Source organism: Zingiber officinale, chromosome 3B, assembly GCF_018446385.1.
Source record: "Zingiber officinale cultivar Zhangliang chromosome 3B, Zo_v1.1, whole genome shotgun sequence".
NCBI lineage: Eukaryota > Viridiplantae > Streptophyta > Magnoliopsida > Zingiberales > Zingiberaceae > Zingiber > Zingiber officinale.
The window spans coordinates 132,703,894-132,716,115 of record NC_055991.1 but is presented as its reverse complement, the minus strand read 5'-3'; the positions used below and the strand labels follow the sequence as shown (position 1 = coordinate 132,716,115).

Below are 12,222 nucleotides of genomic sequence, written 5' to 3'. Positions count from 1 at the left end.
TAGTTGATCGAACAGGTAGTCAGTCGATCGATACAGGTTGATTTCATAGAAGATACGATTGGGTAGATCGTGAACCTGGACATGAAGCTGGAAAGATTCTGAATGTTGGTTGACCGAAAAAGTATCAATCGATTGAATAAAAAAAATTATAAAAGAAGTCACGAGGTTCACTGTAGATACAATTCTCTCATCATCTCATACTCTTCCTGCTACTCAAAACGTGCAAGTGTTAATACTACGATGCCGAGAGGCTCTCCGACAATCTATGCTCATCTTCTACTTCTTTGATTGCTAGCATATTTTGTATTCCTTGCATTCATTTAAGGCGATAGTTGCTTGTTAATATTCACCTCATATTCTCTACAAGTTTTACTCCTCTGAAAGTTTTCGGAGAGGAGATCTTTAGTGTATTGCTCACTCAAAAGCGATCAAAGATTACGGGCCTTAGAATAGTAGTCACTGGATTACGAACCAAATAAACTAAATGCATCATCTTATTTTTTATTTTGCTGCCTATCTCTATTTTCATAAAAACAATTTTTTTTTTGACAAGTGATATTCAACACCCCTTCTATTGCATTTTTCGGTCCTACAATTATTTATCGAAGAAGTTTACAACATTGACCATTTCATGCGTTTACATAACATGAATACATTTTTGGAAGATAAAGACATCTTGATCTTTCAATTAAATTATAGATCCAAACATGAATCTTGCTTCATTATCTTCCTACTTCTGTGAGAAAACTAGATTCAGAGACTTGGGTCAAGTTATAGGATTTCTAAATCTGGAGTTTATGGTGGAAAAGAAAGAATGGGGGATCATTGGTTTGAGGCAGGGAAGATATATGATGGGTGTAATATTTTTTTTTAAAGAATTTTATTTTATTGATTTTATTTTTAAGGTGATATAACTTTGATTTTATATTCCTTATTTATTTTAATACCCAAGTGGACTTGAAAAATTTGCCACCTAGGTAATTTGCCCACTAAAAGAAAAAAATGCTCAAATTAAATTTTCATGTCATGATCTCCATTGTCAGCTAGGAAATTACTGATGGTCAATTTGAATTTAAGGCAAAAAGGATTAAAATTGGAAAAAAAAATACAAGTTAATGTACTAAGAATATGAATTTGTAGATAACATGATCAAACTTGGAAAAAGTGTAACTTATGTGATTAAAAATGTAATTTGCTTTTCTTTTAAATGCAAGAATCTCATTAGTGAAATACCGTAGGACTCCTTATTTTATATTTATTAAAATATATAAAATATTATATATAAATGCTAGTGATGTGGGAGGTTTCCATATTGGAGGAGACGATCAATAATCCTGCTCAAGTGAAGAGTCAAAGGTCAATTGTGGTCAATATTGGTGCCCTTGTTCAATTTGTCTAGGGGGATTCAACACCCAATTGCCCCACCCGACTCTACACTCTGCTCATCTCTCCTCGACTCCAGGGTCCCAGCTTCCCATTTCAGTTCTCTACTCATCTACAACCAAGTCACCCGACTTTATGCTCTGCTAAGCTCTCCTCAACTACAGGGCCCAGCTCCCCTATTCAATGCTCTGCTCATCTCCAATCAGGCCACCCGACTCTACGTTATGATCAACTCTCCTCAACTCTAGACACCCATCTCCCTAATTCAGTGCTCTGCTCATCTCTTGTCGGGCCACCTAGCTCTACGCTCTAATAAGCTCTCCTCAATGCCAAGGGTCTAGCTCCCCAATTCAGTGCTTTGCTCATCTCTATCCAGGCCACCCAACTCTACGCTCTGATTAGCTCTCCTCAACTATAGGGGTAAGGTTCCCGATTCAGTGCTCTGCTCATCTCTAGCCGGATCACCCGACTCTACACTCTGATCAACTCAGCTGCTCGACTCTAGGGGTCTAGCTCCCTAATTTAGTAGTTTGCTCATCTCCAGCCTAGCCACCCAACTCTACGCTCTAATCAGGTCTCCTCAACTCCAGGGGCCAGCTCCACGATTCAGTGCTCTACTCGACTTCACCCAACTGCATGCCCTGATCGACCTCGATTGGCCTCACCAACTCATCTCGGGGGTTAGCTTCCTTTGGCCTCTCCAAGACGGGCTTCTCAAGCTTGATCCTCCCTAGACTCAATGGGTTAGAACCTTAGGCTCAATTAATCCTCATACTATAATTAAGAGTCATAAATGCTACCCCACGCAGATTGTCAAAGCGCATAGTGCGGTATGATTATACAAGATATAGGATATGCATCATACCATATATATAGTAGAGATATAACAATGGAATGTTTTTTTTAATATGATATGACAATCAATTAATGAAGAGAGAATACTATCTTAGCGGATTTAATTATAAAAGGAGCTTATGTCTACGGGGCAAGGTACTCACACTTGAAAAAGTACACTCTCTTCGTATAGTATTGTTTATCTTCCTTCTCTGTCGGAGACTAACTTGAGCGTTGAAGTGGTTTAGCGAGGACACCTTGGCCTTCCTTCTAACGCTCTTTCTTCCTTTGTCTCTATTACTGGCTTGGTGAGGTCACCAAGTGTTCACATCCGACGTTCAACTTCCAACAATGCTTAACGATCGAGTTAACATCGAAGATAACTTATGACACACTCATCGACAATCTCAAATAGGATCAACTAGGGATCCATCAGTATGGCTAGTAAAATATGTGATGAGAAGCTGGTGCATACCTGGCACATAATTGAATCGTTCTCGTGATTTAACTCCTTTCACATAATCTGAGGATGAACTACAAACGACGCTTTGGATTAGCATAATCAAGAATCCTCATCCTATAATTAAGAGCCATAAATGTTATCCCACGCGGATTGTTAGAGCGCATAGTATGGTATAATTATACAATATGCATCATACCATATATAGTAGAGATACAACAATGGATCGTTTTTTTAAATGTGACATAACAGTCAATTAATGAAGAGAGAATACAATCTTAGAGTATCCACATTAATATCTCTATCACTATATCTAAAATATAATATAAATAACTCACTTTATTAAATTTAGACAATTACTTTTCATCACACAACATCAACTACCTTAAAATTTTCATCATCCTTAATTTTTTATTATTTTCTTCTCTTTCTCCTATTTTTTCATTATTATATTTATGGAACGGGTAGAAGGAAAGAGATTGAAAAGAATGAGTGGAATGAGAAAAATTAAAAATAAATTTTATTTTATTTTTAGATAGAGGTTTCATTTTCTAAATTTAGAAAATCACTATTTATCAAATCTAAATTTAGGAAATTGATAGGGTAGCTAATACAAAAGTTTTTAACTACTCTATACAAAATTTAGGATAAAATCTTTGGATAGAGTAGCTGATATGGATGCTCTTAGCGGTTTAAATTATAAAAGGAGCTCATGTCTACGGGCCAAGGTACACACACTTGAAAAAGTACACTCTCTTCGTATACTATTGTTCATATTTCTTCCCTATCGGAGACTAACTTGAGCGTTGGAGTGGTTTAGCGAGGGCACCCCGACCTTCCTTCTAACGCTCCTTCTTCATTTATCTCTATTACTAGCTTGGTGAGGTCACCTGGTGTTCACATTCTGCATTCAACTTCCAACAATGCTTAACAACCAAGTCAACATCGAAGATAACTCATGACTCATTCATCAACAATCTCAGATAGGATCAACTAGGGATCCATCAGTATGATTAGTAAAATATGTGATTAGAAGCTGGCACATACTTGACACATAATTAGTTATCATGATTTACTTCCCTTCATATAATTGAGAACATATTACAATGAGTGTATGAGATAAACATAATTAACTTTTCCTACCATTAATGTATTTTTTATATAATAATAATAATAAAGCAGCAAGAAGAATTAGAAACTGCAAATTGTCGGTGAAAAATCAAATTGATTGAAAATTGTGCTAAAATTTCCAAACGTATTGTAAATCTTAAGAAAGCAAATCGATCATGCATTTTCATGAACTTGTGCCATTGAGCAAGAACTCTTGGGACTTCCTCTCGTAGTAGTAGCCGTGGGACGACGACGCGTCCGCCGAGTAAATCATCACGCCATTCACCTCGTATCCTCTGCTCTGGATCACCCTCATCGCCTCGAAGAACGCCTCCCCTTGAATTCCCCTCCCGTCCACCTCATAGCTCGGCAGCAGCTTCGCCGGCGCCCCGAACTGCGCCGCCCGCAGCTCGAACACCTCCGCGTACGCCCGCGGCGTCGAAACCCCGTCCGTGTAGAACTGGTAGTTCACGTAGTCGATGACGCCGCCGTACCTCCAGAGGAGCTCCGCGTACCTCCCCGCGGTATCGTCGAACGGCGCCACGGTGGCCACCGCGATCGCGCCCTCCGCCTTGAGCCCAGCGATGAGCTCCCCGATGCAGAAGGCGAAGTCGGTCGCGTTTCTCTCGAAACTCTCGTAGTCCGCGTCGACGCCGTCGAGGTGGTACTCGGCTGCCAGGGACTTCAGGGAGGCAGCCGCGGTGGCGATCCACAGAGATGGGTCGGCGGGGTCGTGCCACCGGAGGACTTTGTTGCCGAGGCTCCACCCGGAGAGACTGGCAAGGACCTTGACGTTCGGGTGCCGGGCTTTCACGGCCCGGACGGCGGCCGGAGTGAGGGTGGAGGCCCAGTAGGGTGAGAAGACGCCGTGTCGGGCGGCGCCGGAGTGGCCGGCGTCGATGGCAAAGCTCAGAATGAAGTGGAAATCGATGTTGGGGTTGACCGGCACGTGGGAAAACGTCACCGGTTTTCCGGTGGCTCCAATGTACTCCATGATCACTTTCGCTTCTGCCATGATTAATGATGATAAATTATAACAGCTGAATATACATATGAATAAATAAAATAAGAATTTACCACAAATTTTGTAGAAGAGAATATTTATAGCAAGAAAATAAAGACGCAATTTGATCTTGGCTTCGAACATGGCTTAGGCCACTAGCTTGTGAACTGGGAAAGACCTTCAACACGGCAGATTTTATATCATATCAGAAGCCGGCTCGATTAAATTAGCCAGTTAATTAATGTTGAGAAATGTCATAATATTGTTGTTAGTTAGCTTCGATTGATCCTAAGTTATTGTCTTCATCAACAATTAATATTTTACAAAATGTTCTATTGTAAAGAGATATATATCAATGGTTATTTTACAAAGCTCAATATTAATATTTTAAAGAGATCTCCACCAGCGCTTAATCTCCTCTCTTCTTCTTTTCTCAACTTCCTTGTTGCTCCTCCTCTCTTCTTCTTCTCTCAACTTTCTTGCTATTCCGCTACTTAGCAGCAAGTTGTGGCCCTGCCGGTGGAGCTTTTATTGGTGAACGCACAAGTCTTGTGACAAGGGAAAAAACCGTGGCAGGCACCGGTGCACTGAACGTTGTTGTCCTCTCTCCTGCTGGAGTGATTTCGGATTTTTTTTTTTTTCTCTTCCTTCAATTTTCGTGTTGCTGAGATCTCTGATTCGATCGGCCTCCTCCTCTGTCGGCGCAGTCTCCTCGCTATTGGATGTTTGAAGCTCTCACTTCCTTGGCTACCTTTCTCCTCGTCGGATCTCTCTACGGTTGATGAATATGGACCCGGGTTCGTTCTCATTGTCATTCCCTCTGCGCGCCGACCACCTCCTTTGGACTTTTTCTCACCGCATCCTCACTGCACGACAGCCCTCTGTATTTCCCATTTTTTTTTCCCTTCCCGCTTCATTGTTTTTTTCCTTTTCCAGCGAGAAAAAAAAAAAACAACAAAACACTAGCCTTTATGTATTTGTTTTTGTTTTTTTTGCCTCTATCATGGCTCTTCCTTTCTAAGATGTCAAATCTATTTATAAATTGGACATATTAGTAATTAGCAACCTAAAGATTCGATACCATTACATTTATCGATGTTCTTCAACTTTAAGTTAATCAACTGTTTGATGAATATATCCTAAAACAGCCTCATCTATATCTATGCTTGGTAAATCATCTGAGTTTTAATTTAGTGAATGGTATATTAATACTGGAGTAATTTATCGTCACATTAGACTATAATATCCTTATAGAAATATTATCGTACTATGGTTTGAATACAATACACGTAGGCGATAACTCAGATTTATAAATTACTAATATTCGAAGCACATGATACATTCATTTATTCAATCGTACCTTTCACATGCCCACATCTTTCATGTTCCATCTAGTATTAAAAATTTACTTTCCATACATTAATTTTATCTTGATAACAATGTCTTTTTTTAATTTCATCATAATCATTATCTTATAAAAGATATAAGAACATATACTACCATATTTTTCATGGGGGAATAAAAAATGATTTCTATTATCTTTAGAGTTTTTCATTAAAAGTTTTTATTAGTGAATGTACAAATAAACCAGTTTGGCATGCCCGACTTGCTTATCTTTCCCTTTGAATTGTTTAGTCGAACATAAATAAGTATAGTTTACCTACTTTCTTCACTTTCTCTTCATCTCATTTATGTAAGGCCTGCATGGAATATAAAAATTATAAGTTACCTTTTTCTTCATCCGATCGTATTTCAAATTTTCTACTTGAAATAATTCATTCAGATATTTGGGGTCCTGTACCTATCTTGTCTAATTGAGGGTTTTTATATTATGTTATCTTCATTGATCATTTTAGTAAATATACTTGGCTCTATCCTATAAAAAAAATATATGATTTATTAGACATATTATGTCATATTCAAAAACAAGTTGAATGATATTTTAATCGCAAAATATTCTCTCTTTATTCTGCTTAGAGAGGTGAACATCAAGTTCTTCATTGTCATCTTATCTCTTATGGAATTGTTCAACAAGCCTCTTGCTCTCACACTCCAGAGCAAAATGACTCTGCTAAGAGAAAATATAGACATATAATTGAAAATGTCTTAGCTTTTCTCCATCATGCATCAATTCTACATAAATTTTGGGATGAAGTTGTTTGTATTGCAGTATATCTCATAAATTAACTTCCTATCTCATTACTCAATCATAAATGTCATTTTAAAAAATTTTATAATCAGACCCCTGACTATATTTTTCTTTAACTTTTTAGTTACACATGGTAGCCATAGTTACACCTATGCTCTAAACATAAACTTGACTCTCATTCATTACTATGTATTTTCCTTGGTTATAATAATATGCATCATGGGTATCCTTGCTTGCATATACCAACTAGACGGATATATATACTTCATGACATGCTACTTTTGATGAGTCTTTATTCCCCTTTGCAACATATTTTTCAATCTCTCCTCTAGATACAAGTGACACCTTTTTTATACTACCTAACAATATACCAAATCATAGACATCTGATTTGTTTGACCATAAGATGCTACTATACCAGAAGTGATAGTATCCTAGGTCCTGTTCTAGAGTTCTCTGATAACTCCCCTATATCATCATCAGAATCACCTCAAGTGGCTATTCCAACATGTCCTATAATAGCTCATGGTAACATGCTAATGTTTTATTGTCCTCTCAAGACAGTGTGGTAGTTAAAATATAAGATGTTGTCACATGAGGTCATGATGTCAAAATTCAACGTGCTCTTTTCTCATGTCTTATCACATATACTAATAATTAGTAATCATCCGTAATTTACCTCTAATATTCTGTATTAACCTAAAAATTGATAGACGGGGACAATGAAACGAATGAATCATTTTTTATCCTATTACATATTGTATCGTTTATACTGGACAAATAATAAATAAGTTTATTATTTAACCCTTTCTTTCCATTACTTTTTTATTTTACAGTTAGTTCCTGAAGATGTAAAAGAGATTGACTTTAATGGCTGTTTATTTTAGAATAAAGGAAATCTATCTACTCACTGCAAAGCCTGTTCCTGAGGCCAAAGTTAACGATAAGGAATGATAGATCTTGCTGATATATACGATGACATAAAGCAGTTGCAATCCTGACACTTGTTGTTAATGTCGTCAGCCTTTTGTTGATGGCTGCATTTATAGAATTGACGTTTACTTTGGGACTTGAAGCCACCCTTCTCCTACCATACTCGATTGCAGCTAGCCGTTGGTCTTTTCCTGGAATTAATCTCAAATAGTTGAGGAATGCATTTCTTTTTCTTTTACCTACTGAAAGATCGATGATCATCATGATGAGCTTCCATCTTTGTGCAATGAGGTAGAGCTCCATCATTTCATCTCAGTACTGACTAATTAATACCACTCATTACGTTGGTTTCAACTCTAATCCATTTGCATGTGTTAATAGACTAAAGTAACCAAAATTATTTTCCGGAGAAGATAAGATTTTTCAGAAAATTAGATTGTATGGCTCGTAAAAACTTCTGACAATAATAAAATATTACTGACATTGGCTACGTCTACAGAAGATTGAACTGAGTATTTCCTGTTTGATATAATTGTTTCTTGTATATTTGTTGTAAGACAGGATTTATCCTTCTTCAGAATAATAATTAAATCAGGCGGGCAGAATGCCAGATGAAAGAAAATAATAATAATTAATAATTACATTACAGATAACCCTCTTTAATTTTTTGCATTCTCACTGCCAAAAAAAAGAAGAGTAATCGTACATGTTCAGAGATGAGATACAACTAATTTCTCATGCACGCAAACATTTAATTTTTACGCAAACATAAAGCTCAAGCTAAATGCACCTTTTTGTTTCTCCTTACGTCCGTTGATTCATTTTGTACTTTCCAACAATAAAAAAGAATTCTCATGATCATTTAGATAATTAAATTAAAAATTACATGCATCCGGTTCTTGTTTTCCCCAAAGAATAGCCAATATAATTAATCATGTGTTGTCACACTAAACAATGTAAATAACATATATCATCACTCACATAGATCAGTAAATGCTATATTACTATAGTATGGTCAGCCAATTAGTTAACTGTTATCAGAATTCAAAGGCTCAAGGGAAAAATTAAAAAAGCCCAAGTAAAGAACTGTGCTAAAATATATTAAAAAATATATTTATATATTTTAGTATATCTTCTGAGCAATAAATAAAAATATATTAATATTATATGTTCATAAAATAAAAAAGTCAGGATCGAACACATGCATATTCATGCAATATTATATATATTTATATATACACATCTAATCTTCTCTAGAACTAGTTAATTAGCAACCCTTATTCCATGTGTTAAATATTCTTAATTTATACTCTCTTCTTCATGGAAATCACATAATTAGTAACGCATAATATCCTCAATTAGTGCGTGGAATCATGAAAGCCAAAGCATAACCCGGGAGGAGGAGGAGGAGGAGGAGGCACTGCCATGGCGGAGGACGAAGCAGCGGCGCCGGCGAACGGAGACGGCGGAGGTTGGTTATTGCTACTAAAAGACTGCAGACGATGGACCTGTCGTTTGAGAAACTTGACGTAGCGAATGGCCTCGTCGAGCATGGAGGCGGTGTCCATCTTGGTGCCGCCAGGGACGAGGCGCTGCAGGATGCGGATCCGCTCGCTGATGCGCTCCCGCCGGATCCGCGCCGCCACGCTCTGCGGGTCGTCGCTGATGCGCACGTTGCGGCGACTCGGCTTCCTGATGGTGGCCGGGTCGATGTCCACCGGCTGCATCGCCGCGATCCGGTACATCATTTCCTTCATCGCGCCCAAACTCGTCTCCTCCTCCTCCGCCGCCGCCGCTGTCTCTTCCTCATCCTCGTCTTCCCGGCCGGACTCCATGGCGCCCTGCTGGTGCTCTGTTATGAAGGGGCGTGGATCGAGGGGATGAAAGAATTGGGAGGCGTGATCAAGAGCGAACTGATTCCCCACGCTCATCATCATCTCGAGATCCCACGAGCCGCTGCTGATGTTATCAGCCATAAAGAAAAGAAAAAGGCGATGAGTATGGGCGAAGAGGAATCGGAAAGATCGGTGATGGGCAGAGAAGAAAAACAGAAAGAAAGAGAGAGACAGGACTAGTGATTCTTCTATATGTCAAGCTGTAAGAAATAAATAATAATATAACTTTTTTATATTTATATTTCATATTTTATATTATTTTTGTGAATTTTCATTCTGACGTACTCTGTTATCTTCCGGTCAAGTTTCTAAAGTAATGCTACAAGAAATTTACATCCAATTCTACGTTCGGTTACCTAAATGATCAATGTGAATACAAGAAATTTATATCCCGTTCTCCTTGTATGCATATAATATGCTGGGAAAAAAAAATATTATGATGAAAATTTTAATTTGTCACAAAGACTGCTGCGTTTGGCCTTGTGTTTATTAGCAAGGTGTGGAAACGACAAATGGGGAGAAGAAGATAAGAATTAAGTATGATCAACTCAAAAAGAAGGATTGCACGCTTTTGCACATCCCTAGAAGAAGGGAACTCTGGGGGATGATTATAGATAGATAAAAAATTATTATTATTATTATATTTATGGATGATTTTTTTAATTTGTCTATTTATTATTTTATAATAGATAAATAGAAAAAAGGATATGCATTTTTAAATAAATAGAGTGATCCTGTCCGAGCGCTGAGTTGACGGTCGTTAGGGACATGGTACTCTCGTTGACTCCGCGTAGCCCTGTGAGTGACGTAGACCTTTGACGAGGACCTTCAAGCATAAAACCGAGCAGGGAAGGGGTTCCCGACGACGGCCCTCCAACGCTCAAGTCAGCCTCCGACAGCAAGAAATCGAAGTAGAATGATGAGAACTGTAGCTACAGTGATGAATCGTGCATACCTCCGTTGAAATTTGGGGATCCTTATATAAGGCCCCCTGAAGGCGCGTGCACGCTTATCGAGACGTGCACGTCTCTCAAAGCATACCTGTAATGAATGTGTCAGAAAAACGTGTCTAGCGCCATACCTTAACAGACCGGGCATATCCCTGACGTGACAGTGGAGGCTTCTACCGTACGATTCTCTACCTGACCGTGTCGCCAACCATGCCGCTTGTCGACGACTCCTGCCCCGAGGAAGATATTCCCTCCTACTCATCTTGTCGTCTACAAGATTGAGTGAGGGTCCGCTCGGCTGCACCCCATACTATTGAGGGAGTGACCGAGCCGAGTGGGAGGCCCGCTCGTCCCCTAGTGCTTCATCTTGCTCGCGCCGCGCCACGCGTAGTCGAGCAATGTCCATCGTCCGGCCGAGCGGGGACTCCGCTCGGCCCCTGAGCGTCGGAAACCCACCGTTGAGCTGGGATGTTGCGCTGCCGCCCAGGCAATACGCCGGCCGCCCGACCGAGCCCGGGATGTTGACCGTGCTGCCTCTGACCCCCACGTGTCATTGACCCCTCTACCATCTGGGTCCCACTTTACCCCTGGATCACATGTCTCCTCTTCAAGTCTAGTCGAAGGAGGCTATAAGTCCGACTGACTGGACAAATTGGTTTAGTGCTTTGTCGGCCGATCGGAAGTGATGCTGAAGTGGCCTAAGTGGGCTTAAGCTATCCGCTCGGCCGAACCTTCGTTGGCCGCTCGGCAAGGAGTGCGCCAGTGCTTGTTAATCTTATCACTCCCTGTCCGTGACCCCAAATCCGAATATGCTTCAGACTAGGCTTACGCTCATTCTACAATTCTATGGGAGTAGAGGGTTCTGACTTTAGAAGGTACTATGTTCACTTTTGTTTCCAAAGTATATCCTCAAAATAAATTTGGTAATTTTCTGAATAACCATCATCGATCTAATCGTTTGTATAAGAGTCATGTACCTTCTTTCTACTACACCATTCTGTTGGGGTGTACCAGGTGCAGTTAGTTGAGATTGAATCCCGACTTCTGATAAGTGACTCCTAAATTCTCCCAAGAGGTACTTGTCACTACGATCTCACCGTAGTGTCTTGATACTTTTACCTTGATGTTACTCCACATCAGCTTTGTACTCTTTGAACTTATCAAAGTACTTAGACTTGCGGCGCATCAAGTAAATGTACATGTATCTCAAATAGTCATCTATAAATTAGACGAAATATTCGAAACCTCCTCTTGCCTGAATAGTCATAGGTCTACATAAATCAGAATGAACCAGTTCCAACACATCTTTGGCTTTTTACCCCCTTAGTTTTAAAAACTCATTGGTTATTTTTCCTTCCAAGTAAGACTCGTAGGTTGGAAAGATTTCCACTACCAATGAACCCAAAAGTTCATTGGTTATTATCCTTTGAATCCTACTCAAGTTAATATAACCTAGCCTTGGATGCCAAAGATATGATTGGTTCATTCCGAAGGTTGCTTTCTCTT

General features: G+C 39.3%; 2 protein-coding genes across 2 annotated transcripts; both read right to left on the bottom strand.

The window, feature by feature from the left end:
- Positions 1-3,971: 3,971 nt before the first annotated feature.
- On the bottom strand, positions 3,972-8,174 carry LOC122055257 (chitinase 2-like). Its single transcript, XM_042616625.1, has 2 exons — positions 7,850-8,174; positions 3,972-4,795 (listed from the first exon to the last, which is right to left on the bottom strand). Exons 1-2 carry the CDS (start codon positions 8,172-8,174, stop codon positions 3,972-3,974), a joined length of 1,149 nt encoding a protein of 382 aa, XP_042472559.1.
- Positions 8,175-9,229: 1,055 nt separating this feature from the next.
- On the bottom strand, positions 9,230-9,847 carry LOC122055256 (transcription factor HEC3-like). Its single transcript, XM_042616624.1, has one exon. It carries the CDS (start codon positions 9,845-9,847, stop codon positions 9,230-9,232), a length of 618 nt encoding a protein of 205 aa, XP_042472558.1.
- Between the last annotated feature and the right edge of the window lie 2,375 nt (positions 9,848-12,222).

Coding starts and splice junctions, on each gene's coding strand:
- LOC122055257 (XM_042616625.1), bottom strand. CDS start 8,174: ATGGAGCTCTACCTCATTGCACAAAGATGGAAGCTCATCATGATGATC. Junction 4,796..7,849: donor CCTCAGGAACAGGCTTTGCA/GTGAGTAGATAG, acceptor TAATCATGGCAG/AAGCGAAAGTGATCATGGAG.
- LOC122055256 (XM_042616624.1), bottom strand. CDS start 9,847: ATGGCTGATAACATCAGCAGCGGCTCGTGGGATCTCGAGATGATGATG.